The 25,124-nt window shown below is 38.1% G+C and overlaps 1 protein-coding gene across 2 annotated transcripts in view; it reads left to right on the top strand.

Annotated features, from left to right (window-relative positions):
• NELL2 (neural EGFL like 2) overlaps window positions 1–24,866 on the top strand; it is a 133,651-nt gene extending 108,785 nt beyond the window's left edge. The window contains exons 16-20 of one of the 2 annotated variants that reach the window (XM_057366157.1): window positions 9,022–9,162; window positions 17,749–17,942; window positions 18,944–19,120; window positions 21,197–21,421; window positions 24,055–24,866. In XM_057366157.1, the coding sequence (XP_057222140.1) occupies window positions 9,022–9,162; window positions 17,749–17,942; window positions 18,944–19,120; window positions 21,197–21,421; window positions 24,055–24,105 (788 nt within the window). In that variant the 3' untranslated portion in view covers window positions 24,106–24,866. The remainder of the gene's footprint in view (window positions 1–9,021; window positions 9,163–17,748; window positions 17,943–18,943; window positions 19,121–21,196; window positions 21,422–24,054) is intronic. The other variant, XM_057366158.1, reaches the window with a different exon arrangement.
• The last annotated feature ends 258 nt before the right edge of the window (window positions 24,867–25,124 follow it).

Genomic DNA, 25,124 nt, shown 5'->3' with positions numbered 1-25,124 from the left:
AGAGCTTTGAGGAGACAGGGTTTTCTTGTTATTAGTGAGAAACATCAAAATGCATCCACTACTTAGCTATTATTTGCTGTGGGGAAAAAATTCCTTTATTAAACATGAAAACTAAAATTTTGGTTACATTCTTAAAATACAGTGGGCTATAAATAGAATGTGAATAGTGCAGCTGGGCAGCATTATAATAGAATTTCCTTCTGTTATATAAGGGAGATAGGGATGGCCTTCATCACTCACTGTAAGCTGTCTCATGAATTATGAGTCATTCAACTATTAGTGGAATTAAAATCTATAACACTGCCAATCATTGCCATGTATCCCTGTGGAGCTCTTCCTTTTGCTGTCAACATCAAGATATCTGCAGTTTCTGCACATATATGCCAGTGATATGTTTATAGCCCAAGCAAAGAAATAATGTTTTAGTTTTAAGCTGCTTCTACAGCTTTTTCATTTTTATTTTGAGAATATTTATTGTTTTCTTGATGAATTGTCATCAACTGTAGCATGAAAGAATAATGTGTGGGKTTTTTTTTTTCCTTTTTTTTGTTCTTYAACAATTTTGTACAATGTCTACATGATTCGATAGTTCAGGAGTAGCAATGCAAATTAGTTGCCACTGGTCTACGGACTAACATGGTYATGGTAAGAAGTCACTGGTAAGAAAACGTAGGTAAGAATGTTTTAAACTTCAGCACACATATAGTTTGTGCAATACCCTGACCAAAGAGTAGAGGACTAAAACAGGAGACCAAGCTCATATCAGGGTGTCAAAACAATTCCTAGTTCCTCAAACTTCATTTGAATTGCTTTGAGGGCTCTTTTGTTTGTTTTCCCTAAATTTGCTCTGAACTAAATACTTGGAAAATTGCTGTAATTCTTACCAGAGCTTATCTGAAACAACCTTGTGCAAAGCTGAGAATATGCTGGTTGCATCATTCATTCATTCATATGTGTAAATATCATAACTCATGGTTATGACTGACTTGACTCCTCACTTGAGGAAACCCAAGACCTTTTGTCAGTGCACTGTATAAGTAAAGGCTTCCTTCACACCATTGGAAAAGAGCTAACATCTGGCAAAACTAGCTCTTCTCTTTTCAAATTACTTCCCTTTTGTTTAGGACTCAGCTACCCTTATCCATCTCCAGCAGCTTCCACTAGTGTGTCAGTCCTATTTCTCATATGCAAATGGAGCTATGWAAATTCTCAGATGCTAGTAACTGTCTAAAATAGCTATGTCAATGCATTTCAAGGGATAAAAGTGTTTTTGCTATCTTGGAGAAAATAAGGRCTTTACCTTTTCAAGATAGGGCTAATGAGGAAACAGAAGCATGTGTTACATTTAGTACAAGATGCAGTGCTGAGGATGATGAACAAAGTGAAAGCAAAACCACTTCTTTGCTGACAACTACAAATAGAGGCCCAATTCCTCTTAATTAGTCTTTCTAATGAGGATTGACACAATCAGTGTCATACAATATAYCTGAAAAATATATTATTTTTTATTATACAGTGGTCGTGCATGGAGCTAGTTCATCACGGTCAATTAGGTGCTCTGATTTTCAATTGTTACAAATACTACTTCCTTTGATGATATTGGGTGTGCAATGAGAGACATAGTTTCAATTATTGGTGTGATCTGTGATGGAYCAATTTTTGACAACAAAGAACTGTTAGCAGGGCCACATGGTGAAGCAGTCAATGGAAAATTCCTTTTGATAACATTTCTATCTAATTTTGGAGCACCGCCACTGCCACACATGAAATACCAACACGATTGAATTTCTTTTTTGCTGGCATTTAGCAGGACCAATGGGGGTGTGCAGAAATCAATGGGGGATCAGGAGTCTGGAAAATTGCATACTTGAAGAATTAATGAACTATAATTCTGTATTACATTCTCAATCACATTTTGCTTCCTTTTCATTAATGTAACTAAATTAGTTTTCAGTGGACAGGGTACTTTAAAAACTGCAATCATGGTCTTGCTGGGATTAAAAAAAAAATCCTGTTATAATAGCAGCTATTTTTTCATGCAACATGACAACTGGAAATTTTTAATGAAGAACATATCATCTGCAGCACTGACTGTTGAAGCAATTTTAAGATGACTTAACCAGAAGTTCTGTTAGATCTGGGAGGTGTTGAGATACAAGCAGCAACTCCAAAGACATTACAAATGCACATCTTTTTTCTTTGTCCCCACTTTGGGCCTAATTCATTGTCCAGGGGAGCAGGGAGAGGAAGGGCCATGGTCTTCACTCTCCTCTGAAGGTTGTATCTGAGATAACTGGTGTTTCTAATGCTATATAGAGAAAGTTCTTTTGCTCATGGAACTGTGTTATGGTAGGATAGAATTGTGGGTGATTCCTCTCCTTGCTGTGTCCCATGGACCATCTGTAATCTTAACCTTTATGATTTGAACTTGTAACGGAATAAAATGTTGGGATGAAATTGTAATTAAAATCAGGAATATTCTATGGTTTAATGATGACTTTGATATGAGAACACATACAGTAGAAAGTGTGCCCTAGTACTCAAGATATGATATAATACCTTCAAAGAGTTCCTCAAAGATGACAAATCAGATGAGATTGTAAACAAAATCAGGCTCTAGGACTTCTGTGGACAAAGGAAGATAGTTCCTTTTGCAGTCACCAGCAGTGTTAGAAAAAAAAAAAGAAGCTGGTCAAACTTTACAAAATAGATTTTAAAGTCATTCCGAATAACTTGGGGTTTTTGGCATAACTGATATCTTCTTGGTTTATGTCAGCATTCTTAGCCACTATATTCTTGAGGGGTTTATTCCTCTTTATGATATTTATATGTGTGTGGTATATGAGAATTTAGCGGGATGGAAATCCCAAAAGCTGATATTTTGTTTTAACAAGATAGCTCCAATATATTGAACTAGTTTCAGGATCTTATGTTTCTCCACCTGGATCTTTTTTTTTGTATAAGATAGCAAATCAAAGGTCTGGTTGAACAGGAGAGTCTTCTCAAGTATCATCACATTAAAAAGCTGTTGTCATATGAAAACCACCACAAGCAGTTTTTGGTTTTTAAATGTAAGAGATGGGACTCAGAGATAATGAACCCTTTTCAAGGCTACTCCAGAAACTCAGTCATTGATTGCAAATACTTCATGTAGTACAATGAATTTTCATTTAGTCCTACTGAATAAGGCCTTTTCCTCCTTGCATATGTATTTACTAAAATTAGATAATCCAGACMTCATCCTAATCCTACCAGCTATTCTGTTATCTGAGCCTAAATCTGGATAGTTGAAACATGATCTTTTGTATCCAAGCCAGACATAATATCCTTGAAATTGTACTGACATATGCAAAGGCGTATCGGAGTCTGTCTGTTCCAAATGCACCATTAAAACCGAAAACATTGAAGGTTTATCTGTTTAAGCAGCTTTGAAGTCTCCTAAACCACTTCCTCAGTGATCTGTTGCTGGAATTATTTTCCTTTCAGTTGTTTGCACTTCATTTACACTGGATATGGGGCTGGGATGTGGGTGGCTCTGGAGGTTTGCATTAAGCTGGAAAGGCTGTTGCCATTGAAACGAGATCTCAAATTTAGCCTGAGTCAGTAGTACTGAACATTATGGAAGATGTTGGCTGCTCATTAATCTMTGTAAGCATATCCAGTGATAAAACCCAATTAGCATTGGGACAGATTATTGCAATTGGGAGTCTCTATTAATTGGCAGTCTTAGCTAGGTGTATTTTTCTGTCACAGAAAAACTTCCAGTGTGGAGATAACTAAATTCTAAGCATTCACAGATCCCAATCTGTGGTGTTGACTTCTTGACAAGCAAGGACTTTGGTTTGTATTGACCTGGATAAAGCAGGTTATGACAGAAAATATTTATGTTTGTGACTRTGTTGTGCTCTGTGTCTCTGAAAGTTTGTGAACACAGGCTTTTCTAAGAGAAGGATTTGGTGATTAATATTTTAGTCCTGAAGTGAGTAATATGAAATGRTAGTAATCTCCCTCCCCCACACCATGGTTCTTTGTTGAGTACCGCTTGGCTATATTAGAGCTTSGTCTTCTTGCTGGATGAAAGAGAACTGCTGTCTTTCTAATTGGCAATTTTATACCACTTTCAGTCTTCAAAAAGTCTTATTATATAGAAATTCTGTAATAACATGAATCAGACAGCCAGTTTTCCTTTTTTTTCTTTTTTGTACCAGTGGATAATTTGCTAATGATCTTATTTTACTCTTCAGGGAGGAGAGTTTTCTCAGTGTTCCCAAGAGAAAGGAGTATAATAACTAAAAGTGTTGCCACGGTTAAGGAAATGAGTGACTCTGAGGTATAAAGAAGGTGATTTGGGAGAGCAAGGTTTTTTCTTGTCAAGGGGAGCTAGGTGTGTACAGCTCTTACTTTAAAAATGCCTCTGATTGTGTGTCTGCTTTATTRGAGTGAGACCTCAGCCAAAAGAAAAAATAAAATTGGGGTTGAAAAATGGCTAAAAAATATGGAAATAAGGAGACCAACTGGTTTGAGTTTAAGACAAATGCACAGGAGAGAACCTGAGTACTTGAAAACCAAATCAAATGCAACATAAGCATGTAATAATCAGTTACYCTGTTTTGTGGCAATAAGGTGTATGCAGTATTGCCAAAAGTGTACGTGAATGACATAGGGTAGACAGAGTTCACCTGTTGGTGGTGTTTTGTGGGCTCACCAGTCTCACAGGTATGTGTGTGTGTTCTCCAGCCAGAGAGTTTGAAAAGCCCATATCATGATCTTTAGCTGTGCAAAATGCTGTAAGGTGGAAGCACAGCCAGAGCAGGTGGTACTGAAGTGCTGGGGTAGAGCTGTGTTGGTGGTCTCCAGTTTAGGATGAAGGTTACTTCCAGTGACTTCCTTTTCAAACCTGGCCACTTGCATCAGTGGGATGCCAGCTTTGGTATGTGCAATTGTGGTCTTTATTTCAGAAAGAGAAACAGAGGAGAATGTTACCTCTATAGTAGCCAGTGATAAATCATAAATCAGAGCAGGACCAGGATGAGACCATTTCCTCTGACCCATCATACATGGTATAGGATGCTGTTTTACTTCCAAGGCAAGATGGGGACATTGCCTTTATTTTTTAATTCTCCCTTTAGTCTTCCACACCTCCTTATAGCCAATTAAAGACCAGAACYGGAATATTCAGAATAAGGTATCTATCTGTTTTGTTCTGCTCAAAAAAATCATCACTTGCTATTGGAAAATATACCTTCTTCCTTTACGCGTACTTAAACATTCTTTATGTGTTTAAATTATTTTCGTAAGAAAAAATATAAAGACTTTGCTAACTTTTTCTTATACAGTAATATTTAATTTTCCATGCCTTTCTAGTACAGCATCAGACAGGACTTATTGCTGTTAATATTCCATATAGCTCACTGATACACCATAGCCACTGGCCAAGCAAAACTTCAATCAGTTTTTCTTCTCTTGTCAGCTCACACCTCTGACTGAGCAGCTGCAAGATGATTCATCAGARAAGGTTTCACCATAGGACAGAGGAAAATTATTTCTGTCTGCTTTTCCCCTACTAATAAGATAATTTCAGTTGTAGATATGTTTGCAGTATATCCCAAGCCATGCTATGCCTATTTGAAAATAGAAATCTTTTTATCCAAATGTCAAGAAATTTTTCCATGAAATCAGTGCTTTGGCTCTGCAAGACACATTTGTGCTGCGTTTTCATATTCAATAGAATTGCAACAGTCATATTTGTCCCCTTACAGAGCACAATTCTACTAGAATTAATGATCAGCTGTGAGAATTAAAATAAAATTCTGTGCATAAGAAACATCTGTATTCTCAAACCCACTGGAATGTGCTTAGGATACCATTTGCCTAAAAAGTTAGTGGTGAGGAGAGTTGTTTTGGATTTCATATGCTGCAAAATCCTGAAAGGAGTGATGATTATTCAGCATGGGTGCAGCAATGGTTATAATCCAATGGCAAACATTCTGTAGGGAGTAAGACATTTCTTCAAGACCTGATCCATGCTTCCCTACATGCTTGTGATGGGAGGCTTCCTTACATAACTCCACTCCAACTTTGCATGCAGTCATAACAAAACCAGAAGAATGTATTACTTTATTGATATTGGTTAAAGCATTGCATCCCAAGTAATACTTCTTGTTTTGTAGATTCATCAGCTAGTTTGCAAATAAACACAGAGAAGCTGCTTTTGTTGGCACTTTACCAATACTGATGTGACATTCACGGCTTGTTTTTCCTAAATAATCAATGAGTTAATCTGAATGCATTCTGCTTGTGCCTCTGATCCTGCACTTAGACTTATAAGGCTTATAGATTTACAAATAAATTTTTCTGAAGAGAGGACCATGGTCTTTCTTTAATTCATATCTGTTTCTTTGACCCAAATAACACTAGTTTCTCCAGCTTATCACCAGATAATACATTCCACTTTCCTGACAGAGTTTATGCCGTCCAGTGTCTTAATGCAGTTTTATTAAGTAGCCAGCATGAGGATTAATATCAAGTTTTAACAACAGCTCTTCACTTTCAGCCTCTGAGTTTACACACATTATTTGTTCTCTGGGGGTTGTAGCTTCAGCCAACCCCAGCAAGTTACCTTGTACTGACCAAGTGATCTCAAGCATTCAGCATGGTCACTTCTGCTCTGCCAGGCAGCAAATTCCCCAGTGGCAAGGGAACTTCCAGACTGCAGTCCTTTCTTCTGTTCTTGTCCCTTTTCTTAAGTAATCTGTAGCTTTGTGAGAGAATGGCAGTAGATAAGATACAGACTGCAAGCCAACCTTTTCTCACTACTGTAACATAATCTTCATTGATCTTCCTCTGATCTCTCAAACACCTCTGAGGTCCCACTGGCTCCTGGCTGCTCACAAGAAAAAGGCCAGAGTTTATACTGATACAGGAAGAAACACACGGAAGCAGGGGAAGATTGTAAAGGTTTGGCATTTCTCAGTCCTGCAACATGACTGCTCAGATTATTATCTTGGTATTCATAGTGGAGTTGAAAATTCTGTTTTAAACCAACAGAGACTTACGACTTAATTTGTGGTACACAAAGCAGCAAAATGTATGCTTGCTGCAATATTCCAGCAGGAGTATTGGTAATTTTTATCATTATAAACASTGATAATGTACATCAGGTGTGCCAGTTTAGAGAGGTTGTTGATAGAGAATCAGACGAATGCATCATAATGAAAATTTCTAATGAAATTTTGTCTAGTATCTCTAAAGCTTTTAAAAACCAATACACTCATGATGCAGTTGTACAGTTATTACAAGAAATTTAAAAGAAAAAAYTATTTGGCATGCAGATAAAATACCCAGAATGCATCCCACATGCCCCCACATGTCATATGTAAGAAAAACAACTCAAAACCAAATGTGTCTGACTGTGCAATAGCTTGTAGTTATGCAGGTGTACTCCACATACTGATATTACCCATTACCATACCACCTTCAGATGTGGAACAGTGTGCTCAGTGGATAAGGAAGTCTTGGGTTTTTTTAAGTCTTGTTTTCTTTTATTGTTTGTGTTTGAATAGGTTTCAGAAATTACTAGATAGAATATGTCTATCCAGGCACACATTACTATTCTCGGAAAAGAAATCCATTAGCTTATTGCAGCTCACAATTTATTTTCTTAGCCAGTTTACACTTTCTCCTATGAAAATAACAAATGATGTAAACAGGGACTGTGGGCATATGTCACATATATCTCAGTGGTCACATCACACTCCTCTTTCATATCTTCATCCTAGAGTATACTAGATCAGCCGCTGATGTGCTGTAAAATTTTGCATCTTAATTTGTTACTTTTTTTCTTGGTTTTAAAGATTCAGACTTTAAGGAAAGGTTGAATTCTTGCTTTGGCCAGAATGGCCAGTACATTGAGTGTTTATTTGTTGTTCAAGCTCATGGTGGAGGGTGATTAGAGCTTTTTGTTTCTGAAGGCAGTTTGCGCATGTTGTGCCTCCCTTTGTGCTGGTTCTGTAGGCAACTCTCAGTCTGCTTCTGGTGTAAAACACAGTGATCAGGCAGTGAATCTGATAATGAGTAACTCAGTTTTACCTGTTTGAYTCCATACTCCTGGTATTCCTGAAATGTTAACAGCACTCATACTSTGGAGTCTATTGTTTAGAGCAGTTTGCTGTGTACTTGAAGGCACTGGAAATGGATTTGCCACAAAGCTCTCTGCATSTCTGCTAGGTCCACGAGTTCGGGTGTCTTTAGAACATGCTTTGGTTGATTTTGGATTTAGTGAGTGTATCAAGAAAATCCATTCCATGATAACTTATTATTATAAAGTTTAGTCAGCGGAAGCTGTTCATTTAAGAGACACGCCTTCCAAAGGGATTTCCAGGAGAAGGAGAATGTGTTGTGTTTCATCCTTATGATTTAAGCATTTGTTTGGAAACCCAGTTGTTTTCTTCGATGATTAGAGAGGAAACTGCAGTCAGTTACGTTGAGAGTCAGAAGTGCTGGTACAAGTCAACAGGAACTCCACAGGAAAGGGAAGCTCTGCAAAAATTTGGTCTACCACCTAAAATTGGTGTTACCAAAAACATAAGCAAGGACCAAAGTATTTAATGTTTTGATAGGCCCCTAGGAAAAAAAAAATCTTTATCAGGCAGCCTGCACTACTCAAAGGGCTAAACAACTTATTATCAGAACTGGGACTTAATTCTTTTCTTTGTACTGTGGGCAGCTTACTCAGATGTCAAATTACCTGTCATGTATTGTGACAAAATTAGTTGTTTCTATGTAGGCAGTAAATTTATATTAGCAGAACCTCCACTGTTGTTAGGCCCAAAATCATTAGCCAAGTGCTTTTATGGAAACGATTCAAAACTTCRCTGCAATTAATTCTGCAAGTTCAAGTGTCAGTAATGAAAATAATTCTGTGAAACCCAGAAACACCAGAGACATTGTTCTTTCATTGGATGAATATAGCAATTTCCTCTGTGTGAATTTTGTTTTTTTTTTGTTTTTCTCATTAAACAGACATTGATGAATGCTCAGATGGCTTTGTTCAGTGCGACAGCCGTGCTAACTGCATTAACCTGCCTGGTTGGTACCACTGTGAATGCAGAGATGGCTACCATGACAATGGGATGTTTTCACCAAGTGGAGAGTCCTGTGAAGGTCAGTGGCTAAAAAAGGTGTTATGGCTCACATGAAAATGTCTAAAAAATGTCTAGTGYTTCAGATTGTCTTGAAAACTGCAGTGAAATTTAAACCTTGACCCAAAAGAAATGTAGGCTAAATAAGCATCATCAACAAAGGCAAATGAATATAAAATATTTATATTCCTATACGGTGGAGCATTAGTGGCCATTTCCATGTTTTACTAGCATAATATGTAAAGTCAGGCATGGTGATTAAAATGCAGTTTCTCTGGCCCTACATCTGCTTCTGTGCATGTCCCTTGCATAAGTGATTTCCCATGGGCTGGTAGCATGCACTGTAATCTGTCACTCCACAGTAATCTGTTTATATGTCAGATTCTTTGTGTATAGAAATGGGCCTCAATCCAGACCTCATTTCCTTCATTTTGTTTTTTTCATACACCGAAATGGTTTGTGATCAAAATATTTCCCATTGCAAAGAATGATTATGCATCCCTGAGACCCTTACCTCCACCTTGGTTAACAGTGGGGTGTTTCTCCTGTGCAATGGCTAACTGCTTCTAGAAGGCTGCAGTTTGAACACCTACATTACAAACTGGGAAGCTCAGTGGACATAGGGATGGGAAAAGGTGTAGGGAGCAAGAGAATGACAAGGGGACAAAGAGATAGAAAGGTTTGCTGTGTTTATGGATAGTGTTTGAGAGAACAGCAGATTAATAAGAACACAGTTATTTTCAGATGCAGATCTCTTTAGTACGGAATGTTATTCAGCTCTGAGGAAATTTCAAGCTCCTGCTCTTAAATAACAGAACAAACCAATCTTATCATCATTTCTCCCTTCTTTCTCTGGGTGCTGAAATATTCAGTGCTCACAGTGTAAGCTTTCATATTGCTGTTTAAACTCACTTTGGTGGGCTGCATCAGTCCCAAAGGGAAGCAATTGAATTAATTTCTCTAAGGCAGACACACAGACAGTTCTCCAGGAGTGAGAATGACCTTTCTGGTATACCCATCATCAATACTTTATTTCAACACATTTTCATCACAGCTGAAAGCCTGTATTCCCCGGAGGAATCAGCAATTTGAGGCAACCACTGCTTTCATAAGTCGAGTTTTCTTTGTCAAGAACTAGCTAAATGTCAGCGTTAGCTGGCCAGGAGTTAGGACAGGAAGGTGCAAAAAATAAGTTGTGATCTCTTTGATTATAACATTGCACTTCTGTCACTCATGGCACAGGTAATAAATACTCCATCCAGGCATTTATGGAAATATTCTCAATATCCCAAGTTTTATCTTCAGTGTCAATATAACACTTATCTCATAGGTTGAAGATAGTGGTTTGGCGCATGCTGTCTCAAGGGAGACACACGATACAAAGTGACTGTGTTAAGATGTGTGCAAACAAATATCAATTAAGAAGCAATTCCTAAGCAAATGAAAAGCCTAGGGAAAAGAAATGTGGGGATTGCTACATGTGTACAGAAGTGGCAATTATTAGACTGTTTTGACCTTTTCTACAAAGAGCCAGCGGCTCTTTATTAAATGTACACAGAGGATAACGAGTAATTAGAAYGAAATTACAGATGCCAAGAAACTATCTTCATTGCTGATAGACCTAGTCACTAACAGTGGAACACTTTCATTTTGATTGATTGCAGCTCCAAATATTAAAATCCTTGGCAACTTGAGATCACAGAATTATAGAATGGCTTGGATCAGAAGGTACCTTAAAGATCACGTAGTTACCACCCCCCGCCATGGGCAGGGACACATCCCTCTAGACCAGGTTGCTCATGGCCCCCTCCAGCCTGGCCTTGATGGGGAGGAAGGTTAGATATTTGATTAGTTTACTACACCACTTTTTATTGGATTGACACCTGTGACATATTGTCTCAGATAAAAATAAAACAGGAAAAGGTGTGAAGAGACCTAAATTCCACTGCAGTATGTAAAGCTGAATTTGCAGTAGCACAATACAGTAATGCAATACTCTTCTCTGCTGTCAGATCTTTCTGCTGTAAGAGATTTCCCTACTGGGTTTAAAGACAAAAGAGAACGGATTGCTTTTGTAGTTCTTCAGTAGCCACGGTTAGATGTGATTAGATTGAGCTGTTGGTGGGTGATCGTTTAGGCAGTCACTTTAATGGGGCAGCAACTTCAGCCCATACTAATGTCAAATTTCAAATCACAGTTCTGCAATTCTCACTTTCAACTCTATCCAGGACCACTGTTCTCTGAAACTTTCTGGCTTGTGCAAGTGCTTCAGTGTGCAGATCTATAGAAGGAACAGTGCAAACTACTTCAAAGTAGTGTTTTATATGGAGTGCATAATAGGCTTGACTTGACTCATCTTCTGTAAGCTTTAGTTGCTTTGAAGTAAGTTCCTTTCCTTAGYGGAAAAAACCTGTAAAAGCCAAGGTAGTGTGGATTCAAATTTTCTTTCTTGATTGTTCTACATGGTCGGCCCCAAATCTGGGTCTGTTTGTGTCCCCTGGGCATGTGCTGATAGTACTACACAGGGTGTTTTAGTGATCAGTGTAATCAGGTCTGTGTTTGCTTTAGCAAAGCCTCCAATTTTAAAAATCCACATGGAAACACCTCTGTTAAAAACATGGAGGCTCAGGAGAATTTCCTTAAAAACCTTGTTTTAACAGAATACCAAAACTGCACCTATCCCTTTTGGTGGAAAAGTCCCTTTAGGACATCACACTAAAATATTCCTAGCTACAGGTGGGCTCCTTGGTAGCATTAGACTTTTTTAGTGCTTGATAATTAAATAATAGTTACCGAATTGCCTATTTTACACATATATTGACCTTGGCTACTGTGCTTCTTTGGCACAACTGAGAATATTGAGTATTTTGACTAGTGTACTTGAATGCAAAAATTCATAATCCCATTTTATTGTACCTTCAGGCAGTGTAAGACCTAGAGATTCCTTTGCTAATAGCTTTGATTCACATTATACTCCTAGGTAGTCCTATGGTATCTATAAAAATTACTGAGAGAAATTATGGGAAATGCAGCTGTAGGGCTTTAACCTCTTACCAGCACTTGCTGTTTTTCCCTTAGAAATAGACTTAGGTTATGCATCACCATATTTCCAGAAAAGTCAAATATCAGCCATGTAGTCTTTGAAAATTGTATGGTTTTGGGAAGTCTTAAATTTTATATATGTAAATAAAGCATTCAGCCTGATATATTAACTGGTATCCTCCTCTTCACCCTCTGACAGTTTTTTTTTTATAGTTTCTTTAAACAGTCCTATTGGTGCTGAAGGCTGCCTCTTATGTRCCATTTCATAAAGAGAGTTGGGCTAAGGGAGAAGCATCCTCAGGCTTCATTGCAGTAAGAAAACTGGAACAACTCTGGGCAAAATCCTAAAATAAGAAAGTTCAGGCCCCATTAATGTTTGCCTTGCAGTTCTGCGAAACATCCTGATTCCTTTCAATTTGCCCTTTTCAATGTCTAAAAGCTTCCAGAATCAGTTGAAGAGGAAGGCTGTACTGGCTCATACCAGAATAGTTCAGGTTACACCTCATCAGTTGTTGGACATTTTGCACACATCCACATCCGAAGAGTCACTCACCTAATTAAGGCAGCCCCTTAGGATTTACCAAGAGCGTGTGTCAGGTACCAGCTGTTGCTGGGATAGAATGAGATCAATGTACCTTCACTCTCAGCAGGTGCTACATTCTTTAAATGAGAAACATGCAAATGAAAGGTTTGGAAAGATCAATCCAGAATGCCCAATTCATAAAAGAATCTTTTTTTTTCATTGTAAGGGTTTATCTATATGTTTGTGTTTTCTGTTCTGAAGTATCTCATAATTTTCTTCTGCCATCCTGCTTCCAGAATTAGAATCATCTTCCTCTGTGTGACAGAGCAGCTTGCCTGACAGCACAGAGGCTGAGGCTCTGCTTGAACACTGTATTCCACAATCCAGGATAATGAGGGATGGAGGTGTATTACAAGCTCCAGCCTTACTGACTGTGCAAAGTCCAAAACGGCCACTCCAGCATTCATGTCTCTGGATCTGGAAGCCAGAGGAATTGCTGGCTGTCAGGATGTCTCAATTTWTTGTATAGTACATCTGGTATTTTAACTAGTACATGACATGTCTTGTAGTTAAAAAGCCACTGTCAGTTTGGAGTCCTACACTTAGGTTTAACAGAAGCTTTGTTTTTGATAGCACTTAAGAGAAACAGGAAATAAAAAATCACTGCTCTTCAGCAGGAAATCTTACTAGCACTCACAAAGCTCCATCAAAATCCTTTTGCTTTTATTCATGGTCATAAAAGGTCAGCAAATAAAGTTACTTCTTTTTTTTTTTTTTCCCCCATCTATCCCAAGTAGAGCTGTAGCCATTAAGGCTTCAATACTGAATTTTGGGAACCTAGCTTAAGCATCACCAAACAGAAGGAAGATGTGGAGACAAATTCATATTTAAATATTCTGGAATTTGGGAAGAATACAAAATTTTCCGTGTTTCTCATCTTTTATAAAAGGGCTGATAAAACAGAAATTTGACCACTACATTTTAATAAGACAGCAATTCAAACACATTTACTGTATCAGGAAACAACATTCCTGTCAAGCTGGYGTTGCCAACATCTGAGGTCTCAGCTCTTCATCTTCACATCTGGCAAGCACTGTGACAGCTGGCTTACATGAATTTGCAAATAAATTATTGAYAATTCACTTGCTCTTTGAAGAATTATTGCATCAGTCAATTGATTTACTYGGGACAGAAAAGAGCAGAAATAAAACTTTCTGCTCAGAGGAGCTTGGGCTCCCTAGCAAATGCACTCCTTCCTTTTTTATCTTAAGCACAAAGTACTCAGGTATCCTGATACTTTCACCTTGCTGAGCTAATGCTGCTCCTCAGAGCAAAGGTAACTGAAAATTCAGTTGTTTCAGAGCAAAGGAACTGTCCATCCTCCCAAACTCTCTCTTCCAATATTTCTCAGTGATACAAAWGTTCATCTTTTCTTTACAAAAATGTGAGTCTAACAGATATCAGAATGATTCTGGTCTCAGATAGACCCTTTAGGGYTTTGTGTGAATGCTCTGTATGTAARTCTGGATAGTTCATCAGAACAGGGGAAGCTGCAACTTTCAGTTGTACCTAGAAATGATGGTAAGAAAAGGAAAATCCTTAAAAATGTGACAGATCAAAGCTGCTGTAATTTTTCATGTAGCTTAGGTAAAAAAGAGGTGATCTTCAGTTTAGCACTAGATAACTATTACATTTCRTTTTTTTGTTTTTTATTGAGGCAAACCCCCGAGTCTTTTGAGACATAATGTTCTAGTGTCACAACATTCGAGCTGCTTGGTCTTAAGCAGAGTRTTGTAAATAGCCTGAAGTGAACTATTTGGTTTTGTGAGGTTTGGGGAGGGCTTTTCAGGGCTTTTTTTKGGGGAGGGGGGGAGGCGGTGAGTGTGAGTGTTGCTTGCTTGTATGTTTTATTAACAATATGGGAGCAGTAATAAAATGGCTCTGTGGCTGGATATGCTGGAATATACAACCTGCAATCCTACCATCTTCCCTGTTCAAGCACAAAAGATATAGGGCCCAGTGCACCTTGTCCTTAGCTGGTTAGGGCTGTAAACAAAATTTCAGTAACATAATTCTCCCTCCATTGAAAGACTAAAGTAAAAAAAAGAAAATGAAACRAAGTTTTGCTTGGTATGGATGATTTGTGTGCAAGTTCTTTGCTGATAGTGCTTGAAGTTTGATGTGGATGAATAATGCAGATGAGAGTTTCATGCATGAAAAGTTGGTGTTTCTCTTGCTGCATCATAAACACACTGCTGTTTCTGATTAGCTTAGAATCAAAATGTAAATAGCTCCTGCTGTGACTAGGGATATTTAAATTGCCCTATCCAGAACATTTATTTTCATGAATCAAACAACTGAAAAAAACAAGGTTGGGAATTTTCAYAAGTTCTCATTGCCAGATAAGCTCAGCTCAATACCAGAGTCAATGATGAAACCTCCATTATTTTCAGTTACTGTGGCTGTGTTGAAAAATAAACCTCAGAAGCCTTTTTCTCATGGGAAAATTGTGAAATAGAYTTGTATATAAGAGCCAAATGCAGAGTTAGTGTTTATAGGATCACCATTTGCTGTTTAAATGAAACCTTTCTTATTTATATGACAGCTGAACTTTGTCCAGTTACCTCATTAACTATGACTGCCTTCTGTTAAGTGTCCAGGCTGCTGAGAAGTGGCATTATTAATTTATGACATCTGTGTGGAAGTTTTGTACAAAAGAGTGTTCTAAACAGATGAATACAAGCTTTGGAAAGTAAATTATTAAAAATTACTTTGATAATAAAGAGAATCCTGCTGTTAATCTGAATCATTATATTTAAACAGAATTTGCATCTGTTCTTGTTATTGAGTAACTTAAGAACAGTTATACTGAGTACATGAAGACCTTAATTTTAAATTACCATATTACATCACTTTCAGGTTGGATTTAAGAGAAAATATAGGAAGGAGAGAGCAGATCTTCCATCCCTCTGCWCTTCCCAAACCAGCATCACTCAAACCAAAAGCCAACATTCATGTTAGCTACTTTTCTAAAAATCTTCCAGTTTAGAGTCTGGACAGCCTCAGCAGGGCTGTCTGTTCCACTGATTATGTATCCTTTCTGTTGGGGTGGATTTCCCTGCCTGATGTGCTCGTGATGTCTCAGCTGTTCAGGTYCAAGCAAACAGCCACACTGAATTAGGTTCATGGTGCCAGTTTTCTTCTGCCCTGTTACAACAGTGACTGCCTCCAGATGTTTCAGAAGACCATGAGGGAGAAAATGTAGAGATCTGAGATGATTTGCCTGTTCTGGATTACCTGATACATAAATAAGTKTACCATGGGCCCTAATGCATGAAATGTATTCTCTCTCCCAAAATCTGTTAGCGCTGAAAATTGAATATTCTTTCTAGCTTTATATACTTTTAGCTATACAATTGTTTTTTTGCCTTTTAGGATTCTGTAGCAGTGAGTGTCATAGTTTGTTTATGCATTGTATGAAAAGTTATTTCCTTTTATCCTTAAATTTGTTGTCTTTCAGTTCCATTATCTTTTGTGTTAGACAGTATGGACAAAAAAGGCTCTCAGTAAGTCTTCTCTGGAGTACTCATTATTTTTTTTGTTATACTCCTTCTTGCTGATGTTCTTTTAGAAATGAACCATCCATTTCTTTCATTTCTTCTCAAATTATATTTCCCTCAATCTTCCCATAAGCCTTAGTAATTTTGCAATTCATTTTAAGATGATGCCACTGTTATTGCACACAGTATTTGAAGGAAACTCACAATGTTGCTTTATTTGTACAATGGAATTCTAATAATTATCCTGCTGTCTTTCATCCCAATTCAYATTCATGTTAGCAACTTGTTTACCTTTGTGGGGTTTCGGCCACAGCCACACTTTGAATTGAAATGATAATTGAGTTCTTTTGTTTTAAACTGAATGTGTTTGAGGTAGACTGAAGGTTTCATTTCCATTGTTGAACCCAAAGCTGAGTGTTTTATTAAATTTTTTATTCTGGTGGTGAAATAGACATGCATGACCATATTGCTTATTTTATCTCATACTCCTCTGTTGGACATTTAATTATAACAACACTACTTTTTAATGAGCTTTAATCAAGAACTTGAGCCATGCTGTTGTGAAATTGTTTTTAGAGTTGAATTCAATATACTGATATTTACAATCACCATAGTTCTTTACTCTGTTTTCCACTTTTTATTGCATGTATCCATTTACTTCATGCCCCTTTGAAACTTCTTTCTCCAATCGTTTTTCTCCATTTGAACAGCTGAAAAATAAATAAAGACTATTCAAGTAGAAGGTAGTGTGTCCTGTTAAGCAAAATAATTGTGTGTACCTTTATGAAGCAGGCCTTTGCAGTACTCTCTAATTCTTTGGGATTTAATTGTTTTGAAGTAATTTATTTTTATCCACTAGAGACATGATATTTTTTCTTGTTTTTTTTTTTTTTTTTAATTATTCTAGACACAAGGGCTGTAGCTGTCACTGCAGCTTGAATATTTGAAACATTCTAGTTTTCATGCTAATAAATGATGAAACTTTAAGCATGGTGTGCTTGCTTAAATTAGCTTACAGGTCAGACGTCACCTTTCACATTAAATTCTCATCAACTGAACTCAAAAATGCTAGACAGAGCTAGTAAAAGGTTTTAAGAACAAGATTCTGAAGCTGTTCTTGTTTCACTGAACATGTCTCATGAATGGTTGCCACAMACTAAAGCTCTTTAGGGAGCTAAGAATTTTTCTTGCTTTCATGTTTCTTGTGGTTTCTTCGTTCTTTCTACTTTACTCAATCTCATTCACTTACAAAGATGCACAGCAAAACTCAGAATACCAGGTTAAAACATGATCCAAAAAAAGCTCATGTGACTCATAAAATATATTTTGTGAATTTTTAAGTTATTTCTCCCCATTCTGGTGAAGTATGAATTAATTTTCAGCTGAAGGTCTTAATGGCTACGAATCATTTATACTGACTGCCACAAGAACATTTTTGTTAATTGAATGTGGTCTAAGAGCATTACATGGTTTGTTTTTGCAGACATTGATGAATGTGGAACTGGAAGGCATAGCTGTGCCAACGACACTGTTTGCTTTAACTTGGAYGGTGGGTACGACTGTCGGTGTCCCCATGGCAAGAACTGCACAGGAGACTGCATCCACGAGGGCAAAATCAAGCACAAYGGTCAGATTTGGGTGCTGGAGAATGACAGATGCTCCGTCTGCTCGTGCCAGGTCAGTACAAACCGTTCTGCAAGGTGGTGGCAGGGAGGAAGGGCAKAACATCATGATTCAAGTGAAATTCCTGTTTAAGCTGCCTTCTCAGGTGCATGTGTGGAGCTGCAGAAAATAAAATCATATGTACATGGGGGTTTGGGGATAGCTTTTCTCTCCAATTTATGTGAGCAAAACATTCGTTGGAAGTTTATTATATGATACTGGGAGAAGGATGATAGTACTGTTTAGATAGCAGAGATGCCACCTGTGTTCTCTGGGTGGGAGTAACAACATTTTCATGAAAATAAACTGTCTAGACACCTATTGRGGTTGGAGACTGATGCAAGTATCTCTAGCAGATGCCTATAAATAGAAGTAGATTCTGTGTCTGCAGAGTAATTCAACTTAAGTTTCTCAAATGTTTGCAGTGGAAAGTTTGATCCCAAACTAAATGCTGATGGAGAATGAACGCTCAATTCAYTGCTGACAGTGTCCTGAGCATTTCAGCAGCTCAACTTTCATATACATGGTTTGGTTCCATATCACCTGTCATCTTCCTATGATGATGGTGAATAATTACAGAAGAGAGGGGGTTAATCATCCTTGACACCCTCYGATCTGGTATTCTGATCCTATGAAGTAAACTTCTTATGATCTGGAAGTTTAAAGCAAGACTCAGCTAGAATCATTCATGTAAGAATGACAAACGTAGTGCAATCCATTAAAATTTAACCCTTGGGAAAGACACTCTTTGGTTTTCACCACCTCAGGGGAGAGCTGCCTGAGGGTTGGTTGAATGAAGGATGTATATAAGAAACAGGGGAACTTTATGGTATTTACTGAGGATGTATTAGGATATCTGGCTCAGTTTGGATTGTATTTTAACAAAGATACTGTGTAGTGGAAAACTTGTGAGCTGCTATTGGCCTAGAATCAAAATTTAAAAAAAAAAGTGGCTTGAGTAGGGCTGAAGTTGTGCAAATATCTGCCTTCACTCTGTGTCTCTGTTCTGAAAACAGAATGGATATGTGATGTGCCGGCGAATGGTCTGTGACTGCCAAAATCCCACTGTTGACCTCTTCTGCTGTCCTGAGTGTGACCCGAGGCTCAGCAGTCAATGTTTACATCAGAGTGGGGAGCTTWCCTACAACAGTGGTGATTCCTGGATACAGAACTGTCAGCAGTGCCGCTGTCTGGTAAGGTTCCTTATACAGCAGCAGAAATCAGAAAAAAATGATATCAATATTTTCATTTTCATGCATTAACATCCACTTAATTTCCTCTGAAGTACATGTATAATCAAAATCTGTATTTCCTGGATTTTTGTCAGTATTGTCAAGTTCCTGTCAAAAATGTGTTTTGACACAATAGACATGATATAAATTACTTAATCATGAAGATGCTTTCAGCAGAGTGGAGGTCATTTGGATATGGCACCTATACAACAACACTCATGTTCACTCATTTAGAGATCTTTGAAGCTCTATAAGGAAATTCTACATATGTATTTATTATCACAGCTTGTAATTTCAAGGGTGCTGGTAAACAAAAACTTATTTATTCATTTGGACATTTTGAGTAACAAAAATAAGAAGACTTCAWACATTTTCCAAAGCAGTGAAATTAGGTTTGGAAAAAACCCACATCTGTTAAAGCTTGTCATCTTTGTCCTAGGCATGTATTTCAGAGTCTGAAAAGAACTATTCTGCATAATGCTGCTCAGGAAGTTTCCATGACAGAGAAAATCCCAAGATAAAAAACTAGCTTTTATCACAGRTTACCTCCAAATAAAAAGGCTAGTCCATAGAACAGCTTTGGCTTGTCAGGGTGTCATGAGTAACAGCCAGAAGCCACTGTGCTTTCAGTGCTACCACTGCTAAAATCCAGTGAAACAGATTACTATGTGCTTCATTTAGTGTCATAAAAATGAAATTTAAAAAAACCCCTACAATTTAGAATCACAGATTTTTTTTTTTTTTCAAGATGCTACTTCTGTAGCAAAAGCCTRCTCTCTTTCGGTGGTCATGGATTTTTTTGGGTGGCAAAGCATTGTCTGCTCCTTGTACTGTCCATCACTGCAAAAATAGATTGAAGTATCAAGATCAGGGACTGGATTGAAAGATTGMTTTCATTCTTACCATCATGCAATTCAAAAAGAAGAAAATTGACCTAGATGAGAATTTTGTAAAAGACCAACTTCACAATACTTTCTGCATCAAGTGGTGGAAATTTGGAGCTGTGACAAGTGCGATTTTTTTCAGCTTCTGCTCTGAAGATAGTGAGCGCCTCATTCTCTTAGTCTTACATATATTTTTTTTTGTGAATAAACTGATTTCCTAGGATCAAATTATGTTCTTTTTACCCCCCCTTAATCCAGACTATTCAGTCTGTGCTCAAATGAGCTGAATAAATTGGAGACAGAGATGGACCTGYTCAAAAAAAGTGCATTAATGATTTCAATGAAGTCTTTTCTGTGACCAGTAGATTTGCAACTTTGGCCCTTGTCCAAAGTGAAGGGAAGCTGATCYCAGCTTCTAGTAACTGATAGGGTTCATTAAACACCTTTAGATTTGTGTTCAGGTATACAGTGACTTCCTCTAAGGATACATTGCTCCAACACAAGTCTCTGCTCTGACCTTTTCTTACCCTGGCTGTACTAAACCCACCATACAGAAGGGGTGATAAAGTTTGGGACTTCAGGCATTCTGATCATAAAAKCCTAAGCAGATGGTAAGTGTGTGGAGGTCCTCTCACTGAAAATGTGGTGGTGTTCCCCATTATATTGGGCTGCTGGTACCCTGACACCCTTAATCCAGCCAATGCATTTRTAACCATGGCAAAGATAACCTTGAGGACTTTCTGTGGCAAGCCAACAGTCCAAATTGTAAGTAAGAATTAGGTGAAACTGGAGGTTTTGGCTCACTTTTGYAGTGCAGTCATGTTACAACTTCTGTCACTTGCAAAGCAGGGCCTCACAAGGACAGAGCCATATCCTGTATTGCATAACTTTTATGGAGAATTTTCAGCTGTAGCTTGATGGAGAGTGTGCTGAAGTAAGCTAAATCTAATATACTTCCTGAATAGCATGCAGAAAAAACCCACCTGATCTGCTGTGTGTCCCACAGTCAGTAAATATCAGAGTTTTCTGTGCTGAATTCTGAACAGGACCTGATGGGACAAACAGCCTGCTAGGAAACATAATGCTGATTCAGAGGAATGGGTGGGAAACAAAATAAGAGCTAATAATAATATCTTATTCCTTCTGAAAACAGCAAGGAGAAGTTGACTGCTGGCCCTTGCCATGCCCAGAGGTGGACTGTGAATTCAGTGTCCTCCCCGAGAACGAGTGCTGCCCACGCTGCGTCACTGACCCCTGCCAAGCAGACACCATTCGCAATGACATCACTAAAACATGTCTGGATGAAACCAATGTCATTCGCTTCACTGGATCTTCTTGGATTAAGCATGGCACAGAGTGCACCCTCTGCCAGTGCAAGGTAAGGGTTATAAAGATGAAGCTGAGATGCATCTTCCCAGCTTGTTCTGTGGCACATAAATATTAATGTACCGAGTCCGGTCAGTGAACAGTTGGTGTCTATACTTGTTTTAAAGCATCAAAGATGACAGYAAAAGTGTTCAGCTTAGTTAACTGTACTCTTGCATGTGCTAGAAGCATGGCTTGATGTGCTAGCAGGTCAGAAGCAGGACAGCAGCCCATGATGCAGAGTGCTGTGGACACGGTACTGGGCTTTGCTTTTCCACTGGGATAGCTCAATCCAATTTGATCATGGAGCTCCAAGCTCCACAGTGTCTTGGAAACATGCAAATATAGGTATATAAGCCTAGACATCGCACGAGAAATTAGTTCAGTTTGATACTATAGTGTTCCTGGAACTGATAGAATTGCTTTTTGAGAATAGTTATTGTTTTCAGAATAAAAGGACTAGTTATATGGTTACATAGCTTTTGTACTTCAAAATTAATCAATGTGTTTAGAACATTTACTGGTTTTGTAGTCAAAGAAATTCATTGTCTGAGAAGAAAAATTAATGGCTATAGGCATATGTGAATTCTGGCATCTCCTTTTGAGGATGAAAAAGGGCTTAACATAAGAGTTTCTATTCAAAATAAGCCCATAAAGTGAATTGTGAATTTCTGCCACCCGATACTGAAGAGTGACATTTCCACAGTAGCCAAGGAGGGAGACAGCAGGATACATTCATAGTTCTTTAATTATTACTGAAATTCACTGTTGAATTTGGGCTTTATTCTATGTTCTTCCCAAGCAAGATGCTTCCCAAACTCTAATAAATTGTGCAACTAACTACTTTGAAAAGATGTTCATAAAATTAATCTGTCTTCAACACCTCCTTGTGTGAGAACTCAGTGTGATAAAGCTCCACTTTCTCCACTTTGCCTGGTGCAATACCGTGTGCAATAGGTGCTGCAGTGGAGGCAAAGCCCTTCAAGGGCACTGGTATGCACCAAGGAGGTGTCAGTATTTGTCTTGAGGTCAGAACAGGTCACTGACTAAACAGAAATGCTGCAATCTGACTGACTGGCTAATGTTTAGAAAGCCAGCTGCTGCCCAAAGGAKGTTGAAACAGGCTTAGAGGCAGAAACCTGTACTTTTGGGGTCCATAGCTGGTGCTATACACCAGCTCCAATGCTAGAAGTTATTTTTTGCTCAGGCAAATTCCTAAGATACTTCTGCATCTGGTTCCCCATCTGTAAAAGAGATTGTTGTCTGTGGTTCTCCCCTAAAGCACTTTTGAGACTCAGTGATGGGAAATGTGCTCCTGTTGCACTGCTGATCAGTGGCAATGCAGAAGGCAGGTATTGTTCTGGTGGCGGCCGCCTAAGTGCTTTTGTGTTCAGCAAAGACCAAACCTTAAGCACCAACTGGTATTCAGTGTAAACACATACACAGATTAATCAAATGTATTGCTGCATTGTGAAAGTAGGATTAAAACAGGTGCTTTGCCAGCCTCCACAGTTTTAATGACTCAAGTGTGAACCTGCCTAACAAAGAAGAAGTACCGCTTTGTCCTAAGCAAGCCAAATCTTACTCCATTCTCTTTACAAAGGAGTGTTCATTTTGAAAAACACTGTCTGCTCACATTGCAGTTCTGGATGCAAGCAGCCCACTCCTCCAGATCAGGGTAATGGTGCCCATTTTGTATGGTGCTCCTTCTCATGCATCCTGTGTCACCCCACTCTTGTCTTGTAAAGCATCTCCTGAAAGGTCAAAGCTCTGGTCTAAGCCTCTCTAAACAAGCTATAGCAAAATAGGTTTACACAAATCCTTTAAGAATTTAAAAACCTGGGCATCAGCTAAAGCAGACTTTGCCAAAAAAACCTTTCTAATCACAAGTAAATAAGGTGGGGAGTAGGATTGTAACCTCTGTAACAGGAGTGAAAGCGAATGCTTGAATTATTCAGATCTTGGTCTTTAGTAAGTCCTGTCTGTTTAGGCAATTGAATGTATTTGGACTCATTTATAAATAATACTCAGTTTTTATTTGCATTGTAAGAATCAGACTTTAGAAAAGTAGTAGAGATGCAGAAATAGTTTTTCTCCAGTATTTTAATGATGTCCATAGGCAATCTGTTCCCTTAATTGCCCTTAATAGTCTCACAAGAATATCTGGACTATCTGGAAAAAGTTTATGGATTAATATTTGCTGGTGTTACAGCCAGGATGAATGAAATTGAAGCATTCAGGGCTAAATAAAACTCAGAGTCCCTTCTGCCTGATCTGAATAAAATTCCCAAGTGCCCTGTCTTGTTCAACAGCTTTATGTATTTGAGCAGATGCCTGATACCTTTATGTTGGGAGCGTTCCTTCCACTGATCCCAGCTTCTTTCGGTTTGACTGTTGGAGCTCTGGGACACAGACCATAACAAGCCAAGCAATTAGAGGAATCATAATAGCCTGTTCCCTCCGGCAGCATGAGGACATGAGGACAATGTCATGAATCTGATCCAAGTCTGTGCATGTTTTGTATTTTACAAATCTGTACGTTCAAATCTGATGGGTGTTTGCAAACAGCTGAGCTTGTTAAATTTACTTGTTTTGCACAAAATGCAAATGGTTTCAATTCTTCTTTCTGTTTTTTCCATCCTTTAGAATGGCCACGTCTGTTGCTCAGTGGATCCACAGTGCCTTCAGGAACTGTGACACCAACAACTATTTCTCACAAACAGTTTCTGGATAAAGAATTTTCCTTCACAAAAATAGACCTTTAGACCAAAAATTGTTCAAAATTAAAACTAAAATTAGGTTGGTTTTGTCTATCTGAAGTGCAGATACATGATGAACTCGGTTACCTGAATCACAGTGAAATTTATGGGACTCAAGACAAGCTCAGATAAGTAAACTTTTGTACGAGATTAGGCCCAAATCTTCTGGCTATTTGTCTGTCTGGCATCCTTTTGCAGAATGTTTAGGTTAATGTAAAGTGATACATTGTAAAACTGTACATAATGATGTCATGATCTAAAATCAACTAGGAACTCTTACGGGGTCTTCCGAAGCTTTGAGAGTCCAGTGCTTGACCAGACGCAGCAGATTTACCTAATCATACTTGGAACTGCACAAATGTGTTTGATTGCTTACTGCAGATCTTAGCAGATGTTTGAATAAAAGGATGAAGCCTTCAGGAATAATGAACCTAGCAGCTAAGATGTGATATGTACAGTATGTGCGCTGAAAAAAAAACCAAGATAGAAATTATTGTAAAAAACAAAAAACAAAACAAAACAAAAAAAAATCCAAAAAAAAAAAAGAAAAAGAAAACCCGTGATGCACAGGCATGGCTTCTTAATGTTTTCTGATGGGAAAAGTCATCAATATTTCCTTGTTTTACTGCACCTACTATTATTTCTTGATTGACTTTGTTCAGTATAAGCTTGTTATTGTGCAAATTTAAATAAATATTTCTCTTAYCTTAAGTTTTTGTTTGTGCCATCTTTCCTTTTCAAGGACATTRTTTTCATGTGTGCTGTTACTTCTTCTTAGCCAGCGTTCCTGGTCATCTGGACAACACAGATTAAGTATTGCCTGTCTAGCTCCTCCCCATGTAGCCCAGCATGGCCTTATGCCTGCCATGTCTTACCTTTGTTAAGATCCAAATAAGTAACTTCATGCATCTGGGTCATTACAGYGGATTAAACATCAAATGCACACACCTAAAGATC

Source organism: Malurus melanocephalus, unplaced genomic scaffold (assembly GCF_030028575.1).
Source record: "Malurus melanocephalus ecotype Western Australia unplaced genomic scaffold, MMel_1.1 scaffold_60, whole genome shotgun sequence".
Lineage (NCBI taxonomy): Eukaryota > Metazoa > Chordata > Aves > Passeriformes > Maluridae > Malurus > Malurus melanocephalus.
Note: the sequence above shows the minus strand (reverse complement) of the source record. Positions and strands in the feature narration are given on the sequence as shown.